The sequence below is a fragment of the Trichosurus vulpecula genome, chromosome 1 (genome assembly GCF_011100635.1).
Source record: "Trichosurus vulpecula isolate mTriVul1 chromosome 1, mTriVul1.pri, whole genome shotgun sequence".
NCBI lineage: Eukaryota > Metazoa > Chordata > Mammalia > Diprotodontia > Phalangeridae > Trichosurus > Trichosurus vulpecula.
In genome coordinates this window covers 35076185-35102238 of record NC_050573.1, presented here as the reverse complement: position 1 = coordinate 35102238, position 26054 = coordinate 35076185, and the positions used below count along the sequence as shown (strand labels likewise).

The following is a 26054-nucleotide window of genomic DNA, read 5'->3' as shown; positions in this document are numbered from 1 at the left end:
GTCTAACCGGAAACGATCCGGAAGAGGCGGGTGCGGGAGAAGGTCGCGCTTCCGGCGTCGCCGCCAGGAACACACTAGAGGGAGCCAGAGAGCCAGAGCAGAGGCCCCGCGCGCTCCTGCCCGGGCGCATGCGCGGAGGCACGCTGGCCACGGTGTAATTTAGGCTCGGCTCCGTTGCATTGGCTACTGAGGCTGCGCACCACAAAGCCGTGGGCGGGGCAGGCCTAGCGCAAGCATCTGCCGTTTTACATAAATTGGCAGCACATTGCGCTGGCCTTGCGAAAAGGAAGGTCTGGGTTCTAATCCCCACTCTTAGAGAATGGGTGAGCCAAGCAAAAGTCAGTTTTTTCATCCGTAAAATGGGCGTTTTATTTTCATATTTTAAGAAAATCATCATTGGAGAACACAAATTTCTTAGTACTTGAGGCTTCATTTCTTAGTGTAGCTGGGGGATAAAAAATACAATATGAAAATTTTACAATAAGGATACATTTAAAAGTCTAATATAAATAAGGGCACTGAAAACGGCACTTGAGGGCCTTGGGAGGCAGAATAAAGATGAGGACAAAAGGCTCTAGGAAAATTGGTGGAAAGAGGATGCGGTTTTAGCTGGCTGGATGAGGGCGGAACGCATTCATCTCATCCCACAATTCATCATGACTTGTGGAGAGGGGGCCTCTTACCCTCATACCACTTTCCTAATAATTGTCCTCAATTCACGAGAGTCATAATCTAGGTGTGTGTTTTTCAGTTTATTTTGAAATGCACAATGCGTCTTGACAGTAGGATGAAAAAAACCCACTTCCTATTCACACACAACAAAAATGTTTTACACACAATTAAAAATGTCAACACCTTTTAATGCAATAGACCAGGGGGTTATTAACTGGTATCTGTGAACTTTTATAATATTACGAAAACCATATTTCATTATTATTGTATGTTTTATTTATTTAAAACCATTATTCTGGAAAGGGGTCCGTAGGTTTCATTACACTACCAAAGGGGTCCATGACACATCCCAGACATAGACTGGCCATTATATTATCTTGGGATGAAGTCACAGAGGATTGCATTTTTTTTTTTACTAGTTTGACATTGTAAGTATGATGGATTTTAATGTAAGGTGGGTTTTAGAGTGAGTAAAGCGGATTTCTGTCTTACAGACATGAACAAAATTCCAGATAAGAAAAAAAAATCTAGGACTCATGACTTAAAGAAAAAAAGCCCAATGCCACATTGATTATATCCTGGAGAAACCACCCCAAGACCCTCTTCTGATGTCTCAGCCTAGTCTAGTGGGGAACCAAATGGGACTTTGAGTCCTGCCTTAGTCACTTACTAGCTTTGTGACCTCGTGAGATTCATTTAACATCCTTTGGCCTCAATTCCCCATCTGGAAAATGAGGAAATTGGACTCTTTGACCTCCAAGGATCCTCTGAAGGTTGTGCCAGGGGACCTCGAGCTCTGGTAGGTCCTTGCTAAGCTGGGGTGGTTTTGATTATGGTCCTTGGAATGGTCTCTAAGTACATTGTCAGGGGTTTATTAAAAGAGGCTCACCACTGGGTGGGCTGGTTTGCTGTTGTTTTTTTGGCCCCAACAACTCTCAAAAGACCAACCACCAAATCATAGAGTAGCAGCTTTTGACATCAGTGGAAGGAATACCTGGACTGATGAGACTACAGATCATTGAAATGTGCTAGATAAAATATTTAGGTAACATGCTATCTTGGGTATTGAAAAAACCTAAAATCTGAATGACACAAAACACACAGGATATTGTTATATATAAGGATATGGAGCAGTGGAAAAAGCATCAGCCCTGGAGCCAGGAACACGAGTTCAAAATTTAGCATCAGACACTTACTGGCTGCATGACCCTGAGCATGTCACTTCACCCTGTCTGCCTCAGTTTCCTCATCTGTAAAATCAGCTGGAGCAGGAGATGGCAAACCACTCCAGCATCTTTGCCAAGAAAACCCCAAATGGGGTCACAAAGACTCAGACACAATTGAAACAACTGAACAACATGGAAATAAAAATTTGGCTACCTAGCAGGTGTTCGTTTAAGGAACAAGAGCATTTAAAAAGAGAAAAAATGATCTTCTCCTCAAATGTCTACAGTCTTCCCCTGCCTTGTAACTTGGGCACAGGAGAGAACTGCAGAGCATCTTCTATTTTTCTTCTTAGGAAGGAACTGGAGACCCGGATGTTGATGTCTGCTCCCCAAGGACCTTTGGGAGGTACACAAATCCTGCCTACAATGCTTACTAGTTGTGTGATCTGGGGCAAGTCATGACCATGAAGATCCCTCCTGGCTCCAAATCTCTGATCCCAGAACAATCGATGTGACCTTGGAAAAGGTCAATTGGCCAACATAGCCTTCTCCAAATGTGAAACTCTTCAATTGTATGAATTCACTCCATCATTCTGGGCCTGTTTCCTCATTAATAAAATGGGGGGCGAGGTGGAATGTCCTATATATAACCCCTATTAAGGCACCTTGCAAAAAAAGTGATATCACTATGAGCCTAATGGACATTATGCTTAGTTCAGGAAAAAGGCTCAGAAGGAATTGTAGGGGGGCTTTGCACTTCCAGACTATGAGTTCAGGAGGCAGCAAAGTGTACCACAGAGTATGGGATTTGTGGTCAGAGAACCTGGGTTTGAGTCTCAGACCTGGAAGACTGTGGGCAAAATGATACATTTCTCAGGTTGCTTTCACATGACCTACCATTTACAACTGTCCCTAACGGCAGCATACCTGAGCCCCAAGGGCAGGGACTGACTTTTACTTGCACAGTACAACACCTAAACCAGAGAAGCTGATGGCCTGGCCAGATTAAGGAAGTCTAAAAGAGAGATCAAACAGCAAACAAAAGCATTATTTAGATGTTTAGCAATGTCTGCTGTGTTTCGGCTGGCTCACCCAAAGACCATGATTCTTCACTGTTTTGGAATCACTAAATTTCAAGTCTTTTCATTCACCAAGAACCATCCTTGGTAAGAATTTGGATAAGGTAGCATGACATGGGGCAGAGAAGTGGCTTCCAACTGGCTTCCAACACTGCCTCTGTCACTTGCTGGCTGTATGACCCTGGGAAAGCCACTTAACCTCTAAGAAACCCAGGATATTCATTAACATGGTTAAGTTACACACAGTTGTCAATTTGCATATGGTACAGGGTATTTAAGTCTAGACCAAAAAGGGGAGGGGGAGACTTTGAAATATAATTTGGAATATGAAAGTGCTATGGACAACTCGGGCATAACATTTGTTTTTTATAAAAATAATTTTAAAGCAATCCATTCTGAGGGAAGGGAATGGAATCATTTTTCCAACAGCAAAACCACAGGAAAGAATCTCTCAGTGAGGAGAACCCTCAGGCCATCTGGCCCAACCTGAACCTGTAAAAAAAATCCTCTCCACCACATTCGTGACCTGACTTTGCAGGAAGTCAGGCAGACCACCACCTCTCGAGGAGCCCCACGCCATGTGTGGTTAGCTCGAGCTGTTAGGAAGTCTTTCTTTCTTGACATCAAGCTGAAACCTCCCTCTTTGCCACTTTTACACCACAATGCAAACTATCCTTCCCCTAAAATGGAAGTAAGGTGGGCCCCTGCCTAGCACAAACAGCAGCACCAAGGGCTTGTCTACACACAATCAATAAAGAGGAGTTTTTACAAATCCAAGTTGTTCTTCTAAATAGGAATCTTGAGTCAGGCTATGTTTTATAGCCCAGAGCTTGTCTTCCCTTAAACAAGTAATACACATCCTAGAGAACTTGGGACTTCATTTGGAAACATTTGCCAATGTAGATTTTCCAAATTATCCTTCTTCTTTGGCGGGGCTGGGAGGGAAGGAGAAGTGACAACGTTCAGATTGTGGATTAGCCATACGCTCTCTGCTTTGGAAAGATGAGTCCTCCATTCTCTTCTCCCTGAGTCTAAAAATGAGTCTTTGTAAGATTCTGCCTGCAAAGCTCTTCGTGTTTTAATAAACACCAGAAAAATTAAATGTCTTCATTCATCCCCTCAGTCTTGAAAATATTCATCGAACATGGATGATTTTTCTTCTTCAGATTCCTTCCAGGAAGGAAAAAAAAAGAAAGTTTAATTAAAAAAAATTTTTTTTAAATGTCTTAAATGTGCCAATAGTGGCACTTATGGGTGGATATTTCAGATGATGTTTAATAATGGACTAATATCTGGCAAATATTCAATGTTTTAGGGCCAAAGCAACTGACAAACCAGCTACTAAAACAAACACAGTTCCTTGTAGGAAGGGCCCAGGCACAGATCCTAGAAGTGCCAGATCACCTAGAAGAGTCTACTGGGTGTGGGACTCCAGGCTAGAGGCAAGACAGGGAAGAGGCCAGAGGGAGGGATGGGATAAAAAGGCCTTTTCAGTCTTCTCCAGCTAATCTGCTCGTGATTTATGTAAAACAAGAACAGGAGAGGAGAAAGTTAAAGGTAATTTCCTCATCACAACTTTGTTCAGCTCCTTTACCTATTTGAGAATGTACAGCTTTGAGAATACTTGTCCCAGCCAGGTGAGATATGACTAGAAATAACAGGTGAAATGGGTCTCTGGTCCATTAAGGCAGAGCTGAAATGAGGGAGTCAGCAGAAGATGTTTAAAGAATAGATGGAAAGTATATGTCTATATATGCATGTATATGTGTATATAGATATCTGTATGTGTATGTATATATCAAGAAACATATCTAAATTATATTGTAGCCTTCTCGGGGGGGAGGAGGGAGGGGAAAAAAAGAACAAAGTTAAAAAGTGCAGAGCAGAGAACAAAAGAAAACACAAGGAAGCAAAGAAAAGATGGACAATTCTCAACACAAGGTGTATTATTTATCATACAGGCTTTCTTGAAATGAAAATTTATTGTTACATATTTTGAATCCTCTCCTATGTTCTGCTTTGCACATGACATGCTTTTTTTTTCCTTTCTTACTTTATAGTTAAGTTTTTGATATGTTTTTGTTTCTTTTCTCTATTTTGTATTTATGTTCTGGTAAAATAAAATAAAAAAATGTCAAAAAAAAAAAAAAAGAATAAACAGGCATGATCCAAGCCTGGGCATCTATTAACTTCAGTGACTGGCCTGTCTACCTACCTTCACGGTTACCTTATACTGTCCACCAACCACCAGGAAGGTTGTGGTTGGTAAGCCTCCCCTATGCACATAGATCTGTCAGCCACTTTTTTTGAGATCATCTAATCCAATTCTGTAGTGTTTAAAATTAATTAATTTTTACTTTTCAACACTCATTTTTATAAGATTTTGAGTTCTAAATTTTTCCCACTCCCTCCTCTCTTTTTCTTTTTTAAAATAGTTTTTATCGATGTCTTTTGTTTTCTTATTGCCTATATTTCCACCTACATCTCTCCCCCTACTCCTGGAGGACCATGTCTTATAACAAAGAATTTTTTTTAAATAATAAGAGAAAGAAATTTCAGCAAAACCAAACAACACATTGAAAAGAAGACTGATACAACTGGACTATCATGTATATAAGTTCAATGTGAAGGTATATGTAGAACCTACGTTGAATTACATGCTGTCTTGGAGGGGAGAGGGGAGGAGAGGAAGGGACAGAAAATTTGGAACCCCAAAACTTGTAGAACTGAGTGTTGTAAAATAAAAATAAAATAAATTTATTAATTAAAAACAAAAAGACTGAAAAGACTGGGGAATTTTGTCCATCCCCCCATCTCAGCCTCAATTCTTTTGTTCTCTCTATACATCATGATCTTTTTTTTTTGATTGACTCAGCAAATTAAACTGTCAACACCTCAAGGAAGTGGGATTTTCTTTTCTTCATCTCTACTGATTGCTAGGCAGCTGAGCAGGCTGATAGAGGCTTGCAGATCGCCTTGAACACCACTCCTCTTAACACCCACATACAAAGGAACGGGGTGACAATTAGATTTCCACTCTTCTTTCTTTAATCCTGGGAGTCCCTTTTAGAGACAGCCCTAAGTCAAGTATGGCTGCCTACAGGGAACTGACTTCTAAAGCAAAGAAGAAAAGTCAACCTCCTTTTCAGAACTAGTATCGAATCTTCAGATCATTTAGAAAGGGATTGGGAACTCATGAATGAGGAGTCAAACATCCATCTTGGGGGCTCCTTATGTTTCTATGTCCCAAATACTACGCAGTGAAAAGCATCTGATGAAGAGGGTCCTGGTGTCTTGATTCTTCAGAAGAATAAGGATACTGAATAGAGGATTCTTAGAGAAAAGTCACTAAGCTGCTTGTATTCTCAGAGCCAGAGACTTTGCTAGTGGACATAAACTTCTCTGAAGCCAAAGAAGAAAGGTCCCATGTGTATCAGATATTCCTCATAGTCCCTAAGGATCCTCCCTAGTTTGTCCACTGCTTAGAGACCCAACCTCCTATTCATGATCTTTTCATAGACAACAATATTGTGGTTACTGTATATACCACTCTCTCGGTTTTACTTAATTCCTCTGCCTTACTGTGTATAACTCTTGCAATCTTTCTCTGAATTCTTCCTATTCATCCTTTCTTAACACACAATAATGCTGTATTACATTCATATACCATGGGTTTTTTTTCAGCCATTTCCCAGTTGATGGGTATTCACTCCCTACCTCCCACAATTAATTATTTATTACTAAAAAAAAAAAGAGAGAGAAATTGGTTACTCAAAAAAGAAATGCTGCTATGAATATTTTGATATATTTTGGATCTCTGTTCATGTCTTTGACTTCTTTGGGGGTACAGAAGAATCCCTAACCTAGCAGCTGTTTTTGGTAGCAGCACAAACTATAAAGTAAAGTTGGCCCCCACTGACAGAATAACACAAATTCTGGTATGTGAAGATAATGGAATATTTTTGTGCAGTCAAGAAATCTGCAAAGACTAGTATGAATTGCTGCAGAGCAAAGAAAGCAAAACAAAGAGCATATGCATCCAACTATGATATTGTAAACAAAAATGACACCACAGGTCAGATCCACTGCCATGACCATGAGGCTGGATCCTAAAGAGCAGACGATGAGCCACATTCCCTTCTTCTTGGTAGGGGAAGATGCCTATACGCTGTAAAACACAGCCATTTGATTGGTTGGTTTTGCTAAACTGTTTTTCTTTGTTACAATGGAGGGTTTGAACATGGAGAAACAGAAAATGACCTTTTTTTTTTAATTATCAATTAAACATTTTCACAAAATATCACCAAAGCTCCCAAATTACCTTCGGCTCTTTAAACTCCAAGTCTTCTCCATACTGAATGGTGAAGTCAATATGCTGTAGGACTATGTTCATGCTTTCTTCATCCGACTGGTCATAGGGCAAAAACCGGACCATACTGTAGTCATCGATCTGCAAAGCAGAGATCCACCTTTGAGAAGAACAACGGCTGACCGGCTGACCCTTACAGGGGACAATTATGATCTCATTTAAGACCATGCTTAGTGCAGTGTCTGGCACACAGGAGCTTAATAAATGTTGGCTGACCAACTATAATGGCAACCACACTGGTATACACAGGATGGCTGCTGGTGTAAGTTCTTTTATCTGCTTTACTAAGGTAAGATAGCTGTTTCAGGGGTCAACAATCTTTTTTAATTACATAAAATACAAACAGAGAACAATACAGAGCAGAGAAATAAAAACCAACAGACAGGGCTTTACTGCCTGAATCAAAGCTTTACATCCATCACTGCATCAGGAGAGCCTTTACCCCTGAGGAGTCGGGAGGTTCTGAACATACAGCCACTCAGAGTCTCGACCAGGGAATCACAACATTTTTCTCATAAGTGAGCGCCTAAAGCAAAAGCTTACCTCTTAGAATATATACTCTTTCAGGTAATAGGCTCAGGGCCAGAAGGCATCACAACCCAACTCATTGCCTAATTAGCTTATTAACAAAAGGTGTGTAAGCCTTCCTACAAGCAAGCTTCCCTTAATGGGCTCCACATGAGGCCTATTGATGGGCAGGGAAGATCTTATTGCCCATTGACCTTACATTGACCCCTTTCCAGAATAATGTTTCTGAATACATAAAATATAAATACTTAGGATTACAAAGGAAATCAGTTATCCTGAAATACAGTTGTCAGAATATAAAAAATCCAAGTTCACAGATCCCAGGTTAAGAACCCCTGCCTGAGAGAGATTCCTTGGGCAGGGCCAGCATGGGTGGGGGGCGGGGGGGGGGGGGAAGGGCTGCCTCTACAGTAACCCTGAATTCACCAGTTTGAGGATCAATCAACAACCATTTATTAAATTTGTTGTTACCAAGCATAGTATACTGGATAAAGTGTTAAACTTGGAGTCAAGAAAATCAGGGTTCAAATCCTGCTTTAGAAGCTTATTGGCTACATGCATAGCCTATATCAGATTGCTTGCTGTCTTGGGGAGGGAGGGAGAAAAGAATTTGGAACTTAAAAATCTTATAAAAGTGAGTGCTGAAAACTATCTTTACATGTAATTAGAAAAAACAAAATACTATTACATGGTGGGGGAATAATAATAATAATGAGGCAAATTTTGACTTTCAAACACAAGAATTAAGAGAAGCATGAAAAGGCAAATAAGAAAGAGAAATCATAAGGGACTTACTAACTGTTTTGTTTACATTCCTACATGGAAAGATGATATGTATAATTCATGAGACTTCAGTATTAGGGAAGCTGAAGGGAATATATATATATATGTATAGACAGAGGGCACAGGGTGAGTTCTCTAAAAAAATAAAATCAAATTAAGGGATGAGAGAGGAATATATTGAGAGAGGGAGAAAGGGAGAGATAGAAGGGGGTAAATTATCTCGCATAAAAGTGGCAAGAAAAAGCAGTTCTGTAGGAAGGGAAGAGGGGGCAGGTGAGGGAGAATGAGTGAATCTTGCTCTCTTTGCTCAATTAGGTACCTTACCCCACAGGAAAGAAAGAGGAAGGAGATAAAAAAGGGGGGACGATAGAAGGGAGGGGGAGGAGGTAATCATAAACAAACACTTTCGAAAAGGGACAGGGTCAAGGGAGAAAACTGAATAAAGGGGGATAGGATAGGAAGGAGCAAAATATAGTTAGTCTTTCACAACATGAGTATTGTGGAAGGGTTTTACATAATGATATGCATGTGGCCTATGTTGAATTGCTTGCCTTCTTAGGGAGGGTGGATGGGGAGGCAAGGGGGGAAAGAATTTGGAACTCAAAGTTTTAAAAACAGATGTTCAAAAAAAAAAGTTTTTGCATGCAACTAGGAAATAATATACACAGGCAATGGGGCATAGAAATTTGTCTTGCCCTACAAGAAAGTAAGGGAAAAGGGGATGGAGGGGAGTGGGGTGACAGAAGGGAGGGCTGACTGGGGAATGGGGCAACCAGAATATACACAATCTTGGAGTGGGGGGAGGGTAGAAATGTGGAGAAAATTTGTAATTCAAACTCTTGTGAAAATCAATGCTGAAAACTAAAACTATTAAATAAATTAAATAAAACAAAATAAAAATAAATAAATAAAGAAGATGTATCAAAGAAAAAAAGGCGGGGGGGGGGGGGCGCAAAGACAAAAGAAAATGTCCCATCTGCTTTCACTGCCTTACAATGTGTGTTATGATTCACGTTTCCAGGTCAATGTTTAAAAGTAATTGGAAAGCTTACCAATCCACAGATGGCGTTAGTCAACTTCTGGAATTTTTTGCTTCTTAAGATGCCCGTAGAATCCTCTATCAAAGAATACATGTCAGGGTCAAGGAACCTTAAAAATAAGAGAGGGAGGGTCAGTGAGAGAACGATTACCTAGGTTTTTCCAAGGCTCACAGATTCTGAGCTAGAAAGGATGTCAGGGGCCTTCTCATCCATCTTCCTCCTTTTACAGATGATGAAACTGAGGCCCACAGAGGTAAAGTGATTTAAGTATAGGTATCAACATAGATAGGTATAGATATATACATCTATATAGATAGATAGGTACAGATATAAGTATAAATACAGATAGGTATAGATATATATCTGTATAGATATAGATAGGTATAGATATATACATCTATATAGATAGGAACAGATATAAGTATAGATATAGATAGATATAGATATATATCTATACAGATATAGGTATAGATATAGATAGCATAGATATATATCTGTATAGATAGATCGGTATAGATATAGATTAGGTATAGATACAGAGCAGGAAAGGTCCTCAGAGGCCATCTGGTCTAATCTCTCATTTTAAAGATGAGGAAACTGCAGTCCACATATGGGCAGTGAGTGGGTGGTTCTGAATTTCAGCAGCCTTGACCCTCAGGACAAAAGTTGTGTCATGAAAGAACTCACTTTTCTATTTCCTTCTTTGCTTTCTTACTCAGCAAATCCATCTTGGTCATAATGTTAATCTGTGGGATTTCCAGAGACACCATTGCGCTGAGGGCCGCCATGACCCCGGAGATAAACTACAGAAGGAAAGAGACAAGGAAAAATTAAATGTTTGGCTTTCTCTAGTTCGTTTCACTGGTAAAGGCAAAGAACAAGGGCTTTCTGCTCCTGACCGGCCAAAGAAAGAATCAGCTGGTCAGTCACCACTCAGTCCCAGGGAAAGTCTGCACATGTTCAATTAAATATAGCACACAGTTATCGGGGGTCCACTGAGGAAGCAGACTAAGACCCTGCCCCCTTCCCTTATTAAGGAAAACATTGAGATATGAAGTCAGCATAATGGGTTGCTAAGTTACAACCATTGTTTAAGCAAACTAAAACCCCAGACCTAAACTTTGTACCCTGTTTAATCCCCACTGTGGAATGCTGTCTTTGTCTCCTGAACCCCATAAACTGTAAGCAAAAAATGGCTTGGGCCAGAGAGGTTTTCAAAAAGCGGGGCACATCTCTCTCTCTAAGCAGAAATACCTGGATTTTTGATCATTAGTAAATTTGTCTCGGGCAGATGTACCAAAAGAGCAGGAGACTTCCACAGCTTATCCTGTGAGATCCAGTGTTAGGGGTGGGAGCTGGAGAGCTCAGTAAGACAACAGCTCCACCCCATAGGTCACAGTAAAACATCACCAGAAAGTGAGACCAATGACTCCTGGGGAGGAAGTCAGGAAAGGCCTCTCAGAGGCTTCGGTGCTTAGATCAAAAGCTCAGGGTCCTAAGATGTGGAGGGCATGCATTTCAGACATGAGAGACAGCCTAGCCAAAGACCTGGAGATGGGATATGGAACTTCTGAGTCTGGCAAACAGCTACATTCGTAACAAGTCCAGAAAAGTCCACTGGCATCAACAGTTTTGACTTCCTCTCTCATGACATCTCTCCTAAGACCTGCCACCGAGAAACACACTTTCTAGGTTCTCCTAAGAGAAACCTTGAAACACTGTCTAGAGCCTGCTCCTGTTATTTCTTACTCTCAATTAGGTGGTGTGAAAAAAGGACCAAGCAAGGCTACAAGTGCCAGCCTTGATGCCACTTGTAGCCCTCTAGGTCCTCAAGTGCAGCCCTTTGACTGCAGCCTTGAGGCCACAGGTTCCTGAACCAAGCAGTAACCAGAGGGGCTGCCAGCCCCAGGGCAATGACCTGGGAGGAAGGGAGGGAGGTTGTTACTGTCCCTATTTAGAGAAGAGGAAATGGAGACTCACAGAGTCAAAGTATGGCCCCAGGGTCACACCCTTGTACCTAGTACTGTGTTCCAGCCTCCCCTAGACCTACCCTTTCATCCCACATGCCTGGAAGGCCCCTGAGGATCCTCAGGTGCCACCTCCTGCAGGTGATCTGCTATGTTCCTCAAGTGCAATAATCAAATCAATCGAATGAGCTGACTCTGACAAAGCCCTTGGCACTGAGCCTGGCACCTGGCGGGCTCTTCATAAACCCTTGTTTCCTTCCCAAGCAGAGCCAGGATATGAACCCAGCTCCAGCTTGAAGCTTAGGGCTCCCTTTAGGGGATAGAGAAGGCTCATCCAGGCCTCCCCTGTGGCCACAAAGTCCCCCAACCTGAATTCGATTCCGGAGGATTTATTAAGTCCTGGCCACTGCAAGGCATCGGGGATAACAAGGGGATAGCAAAGGCCAAGGAGCTTCCCTTCTACTAACATTTACTGAGATAATTAAGTGCCTTTATTAAGAGCCAATTACAAGCTAAGGGCTTTATCAGCAGTGGCTCATCTGATTGATTTAATTATCTCACTTGAAGAAAGACAATGATGAGCACATCACCTGCAGGAGTGGCAACTGGAGAAAAGGAGGATTTAAGACTTAGGAGGAAGAGAGAGGCCAGTGTGTGAGACACTACCTGGGTGAGGAAAGGCTGGGTTAGGGGAGAGCAGGGAGGCCGGTGTGTCTGGAATACAGTCTGGGTGAAGGGGGGTTACTGGTCTCTCTCACCACAGCCCCCAACAATTTCATGTAGACATATTTTATATTTCCTGTGTGTATATATCGCATCCCCCTCCATCTGCATTCCCACAGAATATAAGCTCCTTGAGGGGCTTTCTCATTTTTGTCTCCGTAGCACCTAGAGACAGTGCCTGGCACACAGTAGGTGCTTAATAATAAATGAACAAGTGGTATAAAGTAAGTCTAGAAAGGTAAGCTGGACCTAGATTCTGAGCAATTCCTCAGGGAAACAGGAAGAACAGAAAGCAATGGAGGTACCAACAATGGAATACCACATTTGGATCAGCCCTATTTCCTTGGTAATTAGGTTTTCATCCGCTTTTATCACAAACCTGTCAGTCTAGCATTTCTTAAATATCTAGTATGTACTATATGGGCCGCTAGGTGGCACAGTGGATAGAGCAGTGAGCCTGGAATCAGGAAGACTCATCTTCTTGAGTTTAAATCTGGCCTCAAACGTTTACTAGCTATGTGACCTTGGGCAAGTCACTTAACCCTGTTTGCCTCAGTTTCCTCATCTGATTTTAAAATGAGCCGGAGAAGGAAATGGCAAACCACTCCAGTGCCTCTGCCAAGAAAACCCCAAATGGGGTCCAGGAGGGTCTGACACAATTGAAATGACTGAATACCACCAACAAAAAGGGTACCATGCATTGTGCTATGTATTGGGAAGACAAAGAAAGGCAAAAACAGGTAGGAACTTTAGATAACACCAGGGAGAAGGTGGGTGCATTTAAAGGACTGAGACCCTACACACGCTAGGACATGGTGTTATTTTTTTACCTATACCCCTGCATCACCATGTCAAGGAACCTGTTATTTCACCTGTTTGGGAACTCCCTGGGTGAGAACTCCCTTTGCTGGGGCAGATTACACCCCAGCCACAAGGTACAGCCTTAGAGAGTTGTCTGATATTCAGAGATCTGAAGCGTCTGCAGCTAGCTAAGGGCTACATGTATGATTTGAACCCAGGTGTTCCTGACTCTAAGTCCAACACTCTAGCCACCATGCTGGGCTGCCTGTGGCCTTGCAGTCATACCTTGAACGACTCCACCATAAACTGAGAATCTACCAGAAACACCCCACAGACCCGGAACTCCCACTGCTGCAGGCGCTCCACCAGCTGCTTCATCACCGGCAAGTGAGTGTAGAGCTCGATCTGGCCTGCACCAAGGACACATGGAAATTAGTGCCTCAAGGAAGAAACGGACGTGAATGGGAAATCAATGCAATTCAGCAAACTCCGATTAGGTCCCTGCTCAGTGCAAGGTACTACGTAAGCATGCCAGGTGCCACGCAAGCATGCCAGGCACCAGGAAGAAGACTGAAGAAAAACAAACCCCTGCCCTCAAGGAGCTTCCATTCTATTGCGATTAAAGTTAAAAACAATTCTAGAATGTGAGAGATGAATAGATGGTCTAGTGAGGCCCCTTCCAGCTCGCCACTCTACGCCTCCTCAAGTCCTGTGTTTGGTGGTTCTAAGACCAGACCTTTAAAAATACCAGTCTATGCATTTCTAAATCAGCATTTCTGAAGCGCCTACTGTGTGCTGGTACAAGGACAAAAGTGACGTCGACTTTTGCCTCAAGTTTACAATCTTGACAAGGTTTGACTAGATGACCTCTGAGGTCCTTTCCAGCTTTAACTCTGTGATCCTATGATTTAGCCAGGGACATGTAAAAAATATTTTGTATATACTAACGCGTGTATATGTATATATATGCTGTTGTTCAGTTGTTTCAGTCATGTCCAGTGCTTTGTGACTCCATTTGGGGTTTTCTTGGCAGAGACACTGGAGTGCTTTGCCATTTCCTTCTCCACTCAGATAGATAAGTCTTCCTGATTCCAAGCCCAGTGTTTTATCTACTGCAGACCTGTGATCCAATCCAACAAAGGCCCAGGGCCCCAAATGCACAAATACAAAAAGTATGAATAATGAACAAGGTCAAATAAAGGCACTGAAATGCAGACAAATCTGACCTCAGAGGGATCCCTGAGACTCGGCAGGATGATCTGAGGCCCCTTCCCCACCTCCCCCGCTCGACCAGAGCTGAGCTGTAGCCAAGTCCTGTGGATTTTCCCTCCGTGCCCTCCCTGCTCTCCTCTGACTGCACCAACCTGCAGGGTGTGAGCCTGCAATCCCATGCACCGAACACAGGCAGGCCTCAAGTCTCTCAAGCCATTTTCCACTCAGCTGTCCAAGTGCTCTTCCTAAAGTGCACATCTGACCCCGTCACTGCCTGCTCCTCAGTTAACTATGGGGGCTCCCTATCACCTCTAGAATCAGGTGTCAAATCCTCTGCTTGACCTTTACAGCCCTTTCCTGTCTCTAAAATCCCATCTTTTCCAAGAAACCTTTCCCACTGTCCCTTAATGTTGGTGTCTCTGCTCGGAGATGACCTCCTGTTTACCCTGAATTGATTTTGGACTTACATAGTTGTTTGTATGCTGTCTCTCGTATCTGAATGGGGGTCCTTGAGGTCAGGATCCAGTCTCTTCTATCTGAATGGGACATCCTTGAGGTCAGGATCCAGTCTCTCCTATCTGAATGGGAGATCCTTGAAGTTGGGATCCAGTTTCTCCTATCTGAATGGGAAATCCTTGAAGTTGGGATCCAGTCTCTCCTATCTGAATGGGAGATCCTTGAGGTTGGGATCTGCTGTCTCTCCTATTTGAATGAGGGATCCTTGAGGTCAGGATCCAGTCTCTCCTATCTGAATGGGAGATCCCTGAGGTCAGGATCCACTGTCTCTCCTATCTGAATGGGAGATCCTTGAGGTCGGGATCCAGTCTCTCCTATCTGAATGGGAGATCCTTAAGGATGGGATCTGCTGTCTCTCCTATCTGAATGGGGGATCCTTAAGATTGGGATCCATTCCTGGCTTTCTTTGTGTGGATTCATCATTCGATCTAGCTGTAATCTCTTCACTGTAGTTCCTTCCTCCAGTCTTTCCCCTTTCCAGGACATCCTCCATACTATGATTTTCCTTAAGCACAGATCTGACCATGACATTCCCATACTCAAGAAACTCCAGTGGCTCCCTGCCATCTCAGGGAGGTAACATTCTGTTTGGATTTTAGAGCCCTTTACAACCCCAATCTGTAGCCCCAATTTATCATTCTAGCCTTAACCTACATTATCTCTGTTCTTACACTACTGTCAAGTCAAACTGGCCTTTCCTCTGTTCCTCATCTCCCACCTCCACGTCCCTTACCCCTGGCATGCACCTTCTTCACCTCTGTCTCACAGAAACCCTCTTTCCCCTCCAGACAGTTTGAGTACCTCCTTCTGCATGAAGCCTTCTCTGATCTCTCACCCCCACCACCCACAAAGGGTCCTCACTCCCTAAATCCCTTGTATTCATTTTATATGTATCCCCCCCATTTGAATGGAGACCGACTGAGAGTTGGGATGTTTTCCTTCTTTGTCCCTATGTCCCCAACACCTGATACAGATGGTGCCTCGTTAATGATGACGGATAGATTGATGTCAGCCAAACAAAGCAAATGCAACCTTGGGCCTACATTCCAGAAATGAGACGTCACTGCCCCACTGTCCACTGCCTGGTCACAGACCTCATCAGAGGCCTGGGTTCAGTTCTGGGAGATAGGGTTTAAGAAGGACTTTAATAAGACAGAGAGTGTCCAGAGGAGAGCGACCAGGACAGGGAAGAGCCAGGCACTCAGGACAGAGGAAGACCGGGCATAGTTAGCCTAAAGAAGACCTGAAGGACCCCAACAGCTTCAAGGACACAAAGGCCTGTCACGTGACACATGGACACAGCTAGTTCTGTCCAACCCCAAAGGGCAGAAGCAGGAGGCTGAGAAGAGACAGCTTTAGACTCAACATCAGGAACAGTGGAACGGGCCATGTCGGGAGGGACTAAGCTCCCTCTCACTAGAGGCCTTTGGAAGAGGCTGGATGACCACGCATCCAAGATGCTGGCAAAGGGATTCTTTTTCAATAAGAGTTGGACTCAAAGCCTTCTCAAACCCCCTCCAATTCTGCAAATCTCTGAAAATTCAGCATAAAGAAGGAGCAAGAGGAGGAAGGAAAGAGCGAACTAATGCCACGTCACAGGATGCTGGGAGCAGTATAATACAGTACAGTATAGCATAGTATAATGCCACAGTAGATTCTTTATCATTTTTATTTTCTTGAGGCAATATGACTTGCCTGGAGTCACACAGCTAAGTATCTGAGGCTGGATTTGAACTCAGGCCCTCCTAACTTCAGGGCCAGTGCTCTATTCACCGTACTACCTAGCTGCCCCACAGTAGAATCTTCATACAAGTTTGCTGATTGACTAACTGATAGGATCATAGCTGTGGAGTTGGAAGGACCTCAGAGGCAATCTAGGCCCATAAGGGCTAAGTGACTTGCCCAAGGTCACAAGCAATAAGCGTCAGAAGCATGGTTTGGACTCAGGACGTGTCCATTCTCCACTGTACCTGCACCTGTCCAGTCCATTTTCCCTTCCTGCCCACCCAACCACGGAGTGAGAAATGTGCACTTGCCTGGGCAGTCAAAGAGGATGTAGTCATCTTCCACGTGCCCGAGACAGCTCTCCAACCAGTCAAAGTTGTTAGCAAAGTACTCCATGCAGAAGACCAAGCCGCCGTTGGGGCCAAACCTCAGCGAGTCATCCTCCATGACATCATCCACCTCAATCAGCTCTCGGATATCTGAAAGGACAAAGCAACACTGTACCCACCAAAGGAGGCATCACTGCCGCCGATGACAGTCCGTAATCAGTAATCGCTCACTAAGCGTCATGATTACTGCAAACAAGGAATCCTGTGAAGTGGTCACATTCTTCAAATTCACACTCAATATTTCCATTGGGCTGGAACTAGAGACCACATTTTATAAAATTATGACTCTGAATGATGCAAATTTGAATACATGCAACCACATCGTGGGATTCGTTATTTGTTCTTCAGTTGTTCAGTCACATACGACTCTTCATGACCCCTGGACCAATGGGATTAATCACTTGCACTAATCCAGACTTGGCTATGCTATGGGCAGTAGGGACAGAAAGACAAAGAATGGAACAGTCCCTGCTTCAAGCAGTTTATGTTCTAGCAGGGTAAACAGCACATGTGCATATAAGTAAATTCAAAATATAGACAAAATTAACTTAAGGTAATTTTGGTATGGCGGCCTTAGCAGCTGGGGACTCACAAAGGGTTCAGCCTGGGTTGAGCTGTAAAGGAAATCAGGGAAGCCAAGGGCTGAAGGGGGTGGCTGTGGAAAGGTGAAGTGCATTAAAGGCACGGGCCTTTAATGGGCATGCCCGTAGCATAGAGACAGGAGAGGGGAAATTGTGTAAGGACAGGAAGTAGGCTGGTTTGGCTAGTACATAGTGTGGGAAGGGAGTCATGTGTAATGAGCCTGGAAAGATGGGCTGAGACCCAGAACGGCTCTAACTGCCAATGAGAGGTATCAGTATTTGACCTCAGGGAGCCACTGGAGTTTCTTGAGCCAGGGAGAGACAAGGTCAAACCTAGGCTTTAAGAATGGAACATCACCGTCTTCTAATCAATCCCATTAACATTTATTCAGCTCCTCTTGTGCACAAGAAATACAAGGACAAAACCTCAACAGTCCCTGTCCTCAAGGAGCTCGCATCCTATCAGGGTGGCCACACAGTATTTATACAAGCTGGGTTTTATGTGGGAGTTGAGGGGATGAAGGTGGTCCAAACGTGGGATTCCACTGATATCCTTCCACCAATGCTGTATGGCAATAGGCCTGTTAAGCCACATTATTAAAATTCATTAGGAATGAAGTGGTCACACTGTTCAAATTCATACTCGATATTTCTACTGGGCTGGAACGAGTGACCACATTTTAGGTAACTATAGTTTTGAATAGTGCAAATTTGAAAGGGAGGAAATTAAGGAGGCTGGGGGCCACAGTCACAGAGCCTGCAGGTATCAAAGGATGGACTTCCTGACCCCAGGGCTGGTCCTCTAACCATCTCCAGGCTGCCTTTATACAAGACAAGGAAACCAAGGAAGGCAAGAACACTGATGATGGAAGCAGTAGTGTTGGGATTTGGGTGGGGGTGGGACGCCGCTTAGGGCTGGGTGGAGGGTGGGGCAGGGACTACAGCTTTCCGGGTATAACGCTTTTCCGGGTATATCGCTGGGCGGTGCCGGCTTAGGATGAAGCCCGTCCATATAAGGCAATGTTATAGCTCTCGCCACTGGATTGGCTGCAATAGGTTATATAATGTACGGGGATAGGGGAAGAGAGCAGAGTCGAGTCGAGCAGTCGCCGTGGAAGATGTACCAATAAAGACCGTGAGCGAGATCCTCTGGCGTTCTGTCTGGTGAATTCCGGTCTGGGTGGAGGCCAGGCCGGCCAGTGACGACCGAAGGCTCGGTGTAGGAGCAGAAGAGGTCCCCCGGGGAGGACTGCCCGCGACCCCCGGCCCAGGAAGAGGCCTAGGGGGAACGCGGCACAGTAGCTCTGGCTTCCCCAAGGAGCTGGCATTATGAGCTGAGTCTTGAAGACAAGGCTTCTGAGAGGGGGAGATGAGGTAGGAAGGCACCCCCACTGTGAGGAATGTCTTGTGCAAAGGCACAGGAAATGTCGCACCAAATGGCTGGTATCCCCGATGGGCTAGCCCATGGCTTGGGCAGGGTAGTCGAGCTGCTCAATGCCAGCCAAAGGGTTCATGGAGTGAGGGAGAAACATGGTCAAGCCAATGCTGGCCCTGAAGAAGGTTCTGGCAGTTCTGTTGGGAGCAAAGGGGAGACCAGGTGTTGCAAGGTCCATGGGAAAGGTGAGGAGGGCCAGGATGTGGCAGGGACACCATGAGTGGAGGAAGGGGATGTGTCTTGGAGAATACTGTGGAAGGAGGACTCAGAAGACCCACCACACCACTGGATATGAGTAGAGGAAGAACGAAAAGTTGGAGGATGACTGAGGCTGCAAACATACCTGACAGGGAGGGGGAGGAGGATGGGGGCCTGAACTGCTAACTAATTTATGAAATTAGCAAATGGGGCAGGTATGTGTGATTCTCTGAGTACTCACCAAGAAAGACCATGATGACAACAGTGAGTGAGGTTTCAATCACACTTTAATAAGCACAGAGAGTAGAGGGGTAAACAGGGGTGAACAGAAGGTGCAGAGATGAGTGGCCAAAAGGGGATAGAGAAGCACATGGCAAAGGGACAGGGATAGGGTGGTGGAGGAAGGCGGGCAGCATGGGAAAAAGAAGAGGAAGGGGAGATACAGAGAGAATCACTCATGTCACCATGGATTAGCAAGTGGAGCACTTGGCAGCATGGACTCAATGGAGATGGATGGGCACTGGGGGTGGGATGGAGTTTGAGGTTTCGTTTTCATAGGGTATGGGGGAAAAGACTAACTCTTATTTGTACCACCTTGGAGCCAGCTCATTAACATATACAAATCATCTCAAAATTGCTCGTAAAACTTTCAACTTAATAGGTCTGTGGCATCTCAAAGTCATCAGCCTTTGGTCTTACTGCACAAGGCAGGATCATCGGGCATTTGCATATCATAGGACTATAAGGCCCTGGCCGAAGTACATGTTACCAGGATGTGACTTCTGGTGAATATATGATACAGTTTGTAAATCACACTCCTTTGATCTCTGGGATGGTCTGTATGTGACTTCTAGGCTCCCCCTTGCACTCTTACTTCCTGTGATTGTCCCTTTATACTAGCTACTTCTAAACTTACTATACTGACCAGAGTGGGTGGGGGTGGCAACAGGGGGACCAGGACAAGATACAATTTTAACACAAGGCCCTTGACAGAAAGAGGGAAATTTGGAAGAAGGGAGGGTGAGTGGGTGGGGTTATGGGGAAAGATTATTGAGGAGCAGCAGGAAAAGGGCTGGACTTGGGAGTCACAGGAATCACAGGAGTATGAATCCCAGCTCAGTCAGATCTTGTACCTGGTGACAGGTGGACCCGGTGGCAGGTACACCGGTCCCGATCACTCCAGATCTCTTGGGTCTGGGTTTCCTCATCCAAACAATGAGAGGGTTGGACTGGAGGATTCCTAAGGTGCCCTCCAGCTCCAGAAGGAGGATCCTGTGACCTAGAATGAGGTCTGCTTGTCCTGTGAGGGAAGTGAGGCTCCCACAGTTAAGTGATTTGTCCAGGGTCACAAAGGTCAAGCTGGGCTTTGAATCCAGGTTCTTGGACTCTGACCTTGGGGCTCTTTCCAGTGTAAAGCCTACTTCTATTTATCATTTGAAAGAACAACCCTTCCATACCTCAGCCTTGTAAGTTGGTGTTTGTTTTCTTAAAAACATAAATAGATTGTGAACTTTGTCAATGGCCTTTCCTGAATAAAACCATTAGCTAGAAGTATTTTTATTTTTAGCAGGATTAATTATATTAACTGCTTTCCTATGGCTGAACCATCCTTGCATGCCTGGCATAAATCCAAATTGGCCAAAGCAAATACGTTTTGGGGGTTATCCTAATGCACGACTTGCCTCTTGATGCCAGGGTCTCCTTAGGAAACTCTTAGCACGTACGACCAGAAAAGGAGGGTGGTCAGAGATGCAGCACAGGCTAGGGGACCCTCAGATGGTAATGCCATGGCAGCCATGATACTTTAAAAGACCCCCAGGAAGACCTCCTGCCCCCCATAGAGGCCAATCCTCTAAGGAGGATTATGGAAGAACAAGGCCTGGAATCCCTCAGAAGAAAAAAGCGTGGAAGGACTGGGAATTGGTTGGTGGAGCATGTGCCCACAGACTTGAACCCAGGGCCCCCAGACAATGGGAGGAAGAGGCAGAAAGACCCCAAAGGTGGCAGATGCTCTGTCTTCTGCTCCAAGTGGCTTATCTTGTATTTGCTTCTCTCTCTATGTGCTGCATCCCCTACTTGAGTCAGGGACAACTTTTATCTCCAGCACCCAGCAGTATCTGGCACACAGTAGGTACTTCATAAATATTTGTTGAACTGGGGTGAATCAGCTATTATCTGCATATAGTAGGGGCTTGATAATGGTTCCTGAAGGAACTTGAGGCAGACTTCAGACTTGGAACCAAGGGAATAATGACCTTGTCTCTTCCAGCAGAATGCAAACTCCTTGAGGGCAGGGCCTGCTTTTGCTTTTTCTTCCTAACTCAGGTGCCCTGCACACAGGACGGGCTCAATAAATGCATTTGTTCCTGGCTTCTTCTCACCACCCCCCGCCAGCAGATTCATCATGTGTGCTGGATGCAGCCGTGGATAGTTGGGGCCAGGGGGATGGGACAGCAGAACGAATCTCTGCAGGGTGAAGGAAGAAAGGACACTGCTGCTGTGCGCTTACCAGCCATCACAGGGTAACTGAAGTGCTCGGCTGCAGGATCCAGGTTCACCACTTGCACTGAGCGGTTCAGGGTTTCACAGTGCTGGACCATGGTGTGACAGTATGTGCTCTGAAATGACAGGAAAGCCGCTGCTGGTGGAGCAGATGAACTCATAGGGCTGCAACCTCACATGCGATTATCCAAACCCCATGGGACAAGGTCAGACAGACAGGACAGGGGCAGACGGATGGGACAGAAGCAGATGGACAGGATGGGGTGAGATAAAAGGGAGTCAGAGAGATGGGACAGATCAAAATGGACGGGACAGGGTCAGGCAGACAGGACAGGGTCAGATGGACAGCACGGAGCAAGAGATGGGACAGGATCAGATGGACAGCATGGGGTGGACAGATGGACAGGCACAACAGGTGGGATGGGAGCAGACAGATGGGACAGGGGCAGACAGATGGGACCAGGGTAAATAAAAGAGAGGCAAATAGATGGACAGGCAGACAGACAGCTGAGGCCTTGTAGGTAATGAGAACCTCTTTCTATGGAAGAGGCCTTTGAGTAGACTGGACAGCTTCCAGTCACTCAGCTCACTAGGAAATGAAAAAAGGAGAATAAAAAAACATATCCCTAGTAAAAAGCAACAGATCTTCAGAGCAGCTGGCTTTGGACTGGCTCTCTGCGCCACGGATTCCTATCTGCAGAAGGAAGAGGCTGAGCTGGTAGAGACAGTGTTGTGCCTGGACAGGTCAGGAGGCCTGTGATCCTGGGCAAGCCCCTCAACTCTCTGAGCCCCAGTGTAAAATAGGGGAGTGGGGGGGGGGGGTGTTACACCATTTCCAAGGTCCCTTCCAGGTCTAAATCCTTAAGTTTAGTGACTGTTATTGATCTAGGGCATCAGAGTCTCTCATTTTACAGCTGACCAAACTGCAGCCCAGGAAGGTTAAGGAAGTTATCAGAGGTCAGCCAGGAAATAGGTATCAGAGACAGGATTTGAACTTGGGTCCTTGGCCTCCAGAGCTGGTACTCCATCCACCGTCCCTTGCAGGGACTTCTATCTGGTGCCCCCCACGAGCTCTGCTCTGCTCTCTGGGGTCCCAATACCTCTCTCCTTCACCAAACTGTCATTCCTTCAGACCCTGCTCAAAATTCATCCCCTTCTCTACACCTGACTCAACCCATATGAGCTAGAGCATTTATTAAGTGCTTACTATGTGCCAGGAACTGCCTTCAACCCTGACACTGACTAGCTGTGCATTCCCAGGCAAGTCACTTAACTCCTGTGAGACTGACTTTCCTCATCTGTAAAAAGGGCATGATAATCTCCCTTGTACAGCTGCCATGAGGCTTGAGTGAGACAATGTCTGTGGACAATCTGACAAAGGCCAGGCCTCTCCCTCCTACTCTACAATGTCATGGCCCTCAGCTCTAATGTCCAGTGGAATTCATGAGTTTCACTGACATATTCCAACCACCCCCTGCATGCTCCTGGAGGGAGGGTCAGTCTGTGACTTCATCCATTTAACCAACAATTATAAACATTTACTACAGGAACTATCCTGACAGTGTGACTCAAGACAAGTTGGGAGCTCTCAGCAATTCACTATGACCATCTGGTGCAGAGAAGTCGCGAACCTGCCTTGGTGGATGCACTTTCCTCACTAGGAAGTTCTCTACACCAATGAAATCATTGGTCTAGTCGCCATCCCTGACCTATTCTGATCCTAATCTTAAGAAGCTGACATTCTGTTCCTTTGTACAGGCCAATGGAGGGCTGAATTGAGGGCTATATATGCAGCAGGCCCACCATAATCAGGCCTGACCCACCTGCCCAACTTCATCTCATGCTGGTCAGGTAGGGCTCCCCACGGTCCCTACCCAGGCTCATTTGGGTCTCCATGAATCTGCCCTGGCCACGGTCAAAGATCCTCTCCTCAAGCTCCTGGTCCTTCCAGGCCAGGCACAATTCAGCCTGTCCTGACTTCTCCCGCCCACACTGAACCCTGCCTTTCTCTGACGTCCAACCGTACTTAGACCCAGCAACTAGAGACTTTGGTGTGTTGCCTTTAAAAAATAAATTCACAATGATTTGTTTTGTTTTTATACCACCTACATTTTTAATTGGATCCTTCTCCCTTAACCACCCCCTATCCCCTGGCCCAAGTTTGGTGTTAAACTTATCTGTCAAGTCCTGTCTGCCTTTGGACAAATCCGAACCTCAGCTTTCTCATCTTTCGAATGGGAATGATAATTGTAATAATAAATAACAATATAAACTCTTGGTGCTCTGCAAAAACAACCCCAAAAACAACATCAGGAGGCAAACTCAGAGCCAAGTAATGAGTAAGTTCTGAGTGGGTGGGACAGATTCTAAATGAGATTAAAAAAAAAAATCACATCTTTCTCTCACAGCCCTGAGTACAGCACTTAAACGGGGATTGTCTAGACTCCTGCTCACCATTGGGAACACAAAAGATGAAATGAGCCTTGAAATTATAGGATCGTACATACTCCAGAGCTGAAAGAGACTAAACCTCTGATTTTAGAGATGAACATTCTGAGGTCCAGGAAAATGAAGTATGCAGGAGTCAATAAACATTTATTAAGTGCTTACTGTGTGCCAGACACTGTGCTGGGGATACAAAAAGAGGAAAAAAAACAGTCCCTGCCCTCAAGGAGTTTACAATCTAATGGGGAAGACAACAAGCAAATCAATATGTACAAATAAGCTATTTACAGGATAAATAGGAAGTAAGTAACAGAGGGAAGGCACTAGAAATAAGTGGGAATGAGAAAGGTTTCTTGTAGAAAGATGGGATTTTTGCTGGGACCTGAAGAAAGAGTGAAATGGAGTGTCTTATTTGAGGAAAAGCCAGGAGGCCAGTGTCACTGGACCTAAGAAACCATGTTGGGGAGTAAGGTGTAAGAAGATTAGAAAGAGAGGAGGGGCTAGGTGATGAAGGGCTTTGAATGCCAAGTAGAGGATTTTGCATTTGATCCTGGAGGCAAAAGGGAATCTCTAGAATTTACTGAGTAGGATGCAGAGAGACCTCAGGCAGGTGGAGCAGCAGCTACTACAATAGTCCATGTGTGAAGTGACAAGGATCCGTACCAGGGTAAGGGGTGACATTATAAGGCTAGTATTTTAGGAAGATAACTTTGACAGCTGGATGGAGGATATACTGGAGTGGGGAGAGACTGGAGGAAGGCAGACACACCAGGAGCTTTTGCCATAGTCCAGGTGTGAGGTGATGAGGTCTTGCACCAGGGCAGAGTGTCAGAGGAGAGAAGGTGTATTTGAAAGATGCTGCATAGGTGAAGTCGACCAGAGATGTCACAAAGGTGAAATGGACAAGAGCTGCTGCAAAGGTGAAATCAACTAGGGATGCTGCAAAGGTGAAATGGACAAGAGATGCTGCAAAGGTGAAATCAAGTAGAGATGATGAAAAGGTAAAACTGACTAGAGATCTTGCTAAGGTGAAAAAGACAAGGGATGTGGCAGTGGTGAAATCAGCAAACTACGGCAAGAGCTTGGATATGGAATACAGGAGCGGTTTGAGAGAATGACAGTCCAGAATGACTCCTTGGTTGGGAGCCTAGAAGAGGGACAGGATTTGAACCAAGGTCTTCTGGCTTTGAATCCAAGGAGCAATATTCATATCTGCTCTTTTATACTTGCCTCTATGACCCCCTCTGATTACTTCAATTATGTCACACTTAAAATAGCCACAGAGAATCTTTTCAGGTATTGAAAGCACTTTACAAAGTTGTGAAAGGCTGAATGATTAAATCCTACAGCCATCGTGTTATGGAGATAACTCTGGGTTCACAGGACCCTAGTTCTGGAGCTGAAAGGGACCTCAAAAGCCAACTCGTCCAACCTCTTCATTCTATAGACCTTGGCTTTTGAGTTGGTAGGGGCCATTGAGTCTAACTTCATCATTTCTACAAGGCAGTCCTTATCCCAAGGTCCCAAGCATCCCCCCGCCTCTCCCCAGAGTCTGGGAGCGGCTGGAGAACTCCGTGTCTTTGGTTTCTGTCCACATCTTAAGGCTCCCAGCCGCCCAGAGGGTCACCGAGAGCCTTAAACTTTCCGCCCCGTTTCCAAGAGTCTTCTGCCAACACTGACCTTTCCGCTGCCTGCGGGGCCCATCACCAGCTGCGCGTACCGAGGCATATTGACCCTCGTGGGTCTCCGCCGAGACCGACAGAACAGGAGAAGAAGCAGCACGCCAAGACCGTCCAAGCAACTTCGGAACGCGCACAGTTCGCGACTCGACTTCCGGAGGGCGGGAGGGCCAATCGAAGCCGAGGACCCGCCGTCTGTCCCCGCCCCGTTCTATCATCCACAGCCCCGCCTCCTGCTACGGGT

At 45.0% G+C, this 26054-nt stretch overlaps 1 protein-coding gene across 1 annotated transcript; it reads right to left on the bottom strand.

The window, feature by feature from the left end:
• Positions 1-371: 371 nt before the first annotated feature.
• On the bottom strand, positions 372-25953 carry GPN3 (GPN-loop GTPase 3). Its single transcript, XM_036760223.1, has 8 exons — positions 25812-25953; positions 21694-21802; positions 16893-17060; positions 13414-13538; positions 10325-10440; positions 9650-9746; positions 7239-7367; positions 372-4087 (listed from the first exon to the last, which is right to left on the bottom strand). Exons 1-8 carry the CDS (start codon positions 25857-25859, stop codon positions 4037-4039), a joined length of 843 nt encoding a protein of 280 aa, XP_036616118.1. The 5' UTR covers positions 25860-25953; the 3' UTR covers positions 372-4036.
• Positions 25954-26054: the final 101 nt, after the last annotated feature.

Excerpts from the sequence above, each read along its gene's own strand:
- GPN3 (XM_036760223.1), bottom strand. The coding sequence starts at position 25,859 with ATGCCTCGGTACGCGCAGCTGGTGATGGGCCCCGCAGGCAGCGGAAAG. Across the intron at positions 21,803-25,811 it reads GCCCCGCAGGCAGCGGAAAG|AGCACATACTGTCACACCAT; the intron begins GTCAGTGTTGGC and ends CTGTCATTTCAG. Across the intron at positions 4,088-7,238 it reads TGGAGTTTAAAGAGCCGAAG|GAATCTGAAGAAGAAAAATC; the intron begins GTAATTTGGGAG and ends CCTTCCTGGAAG.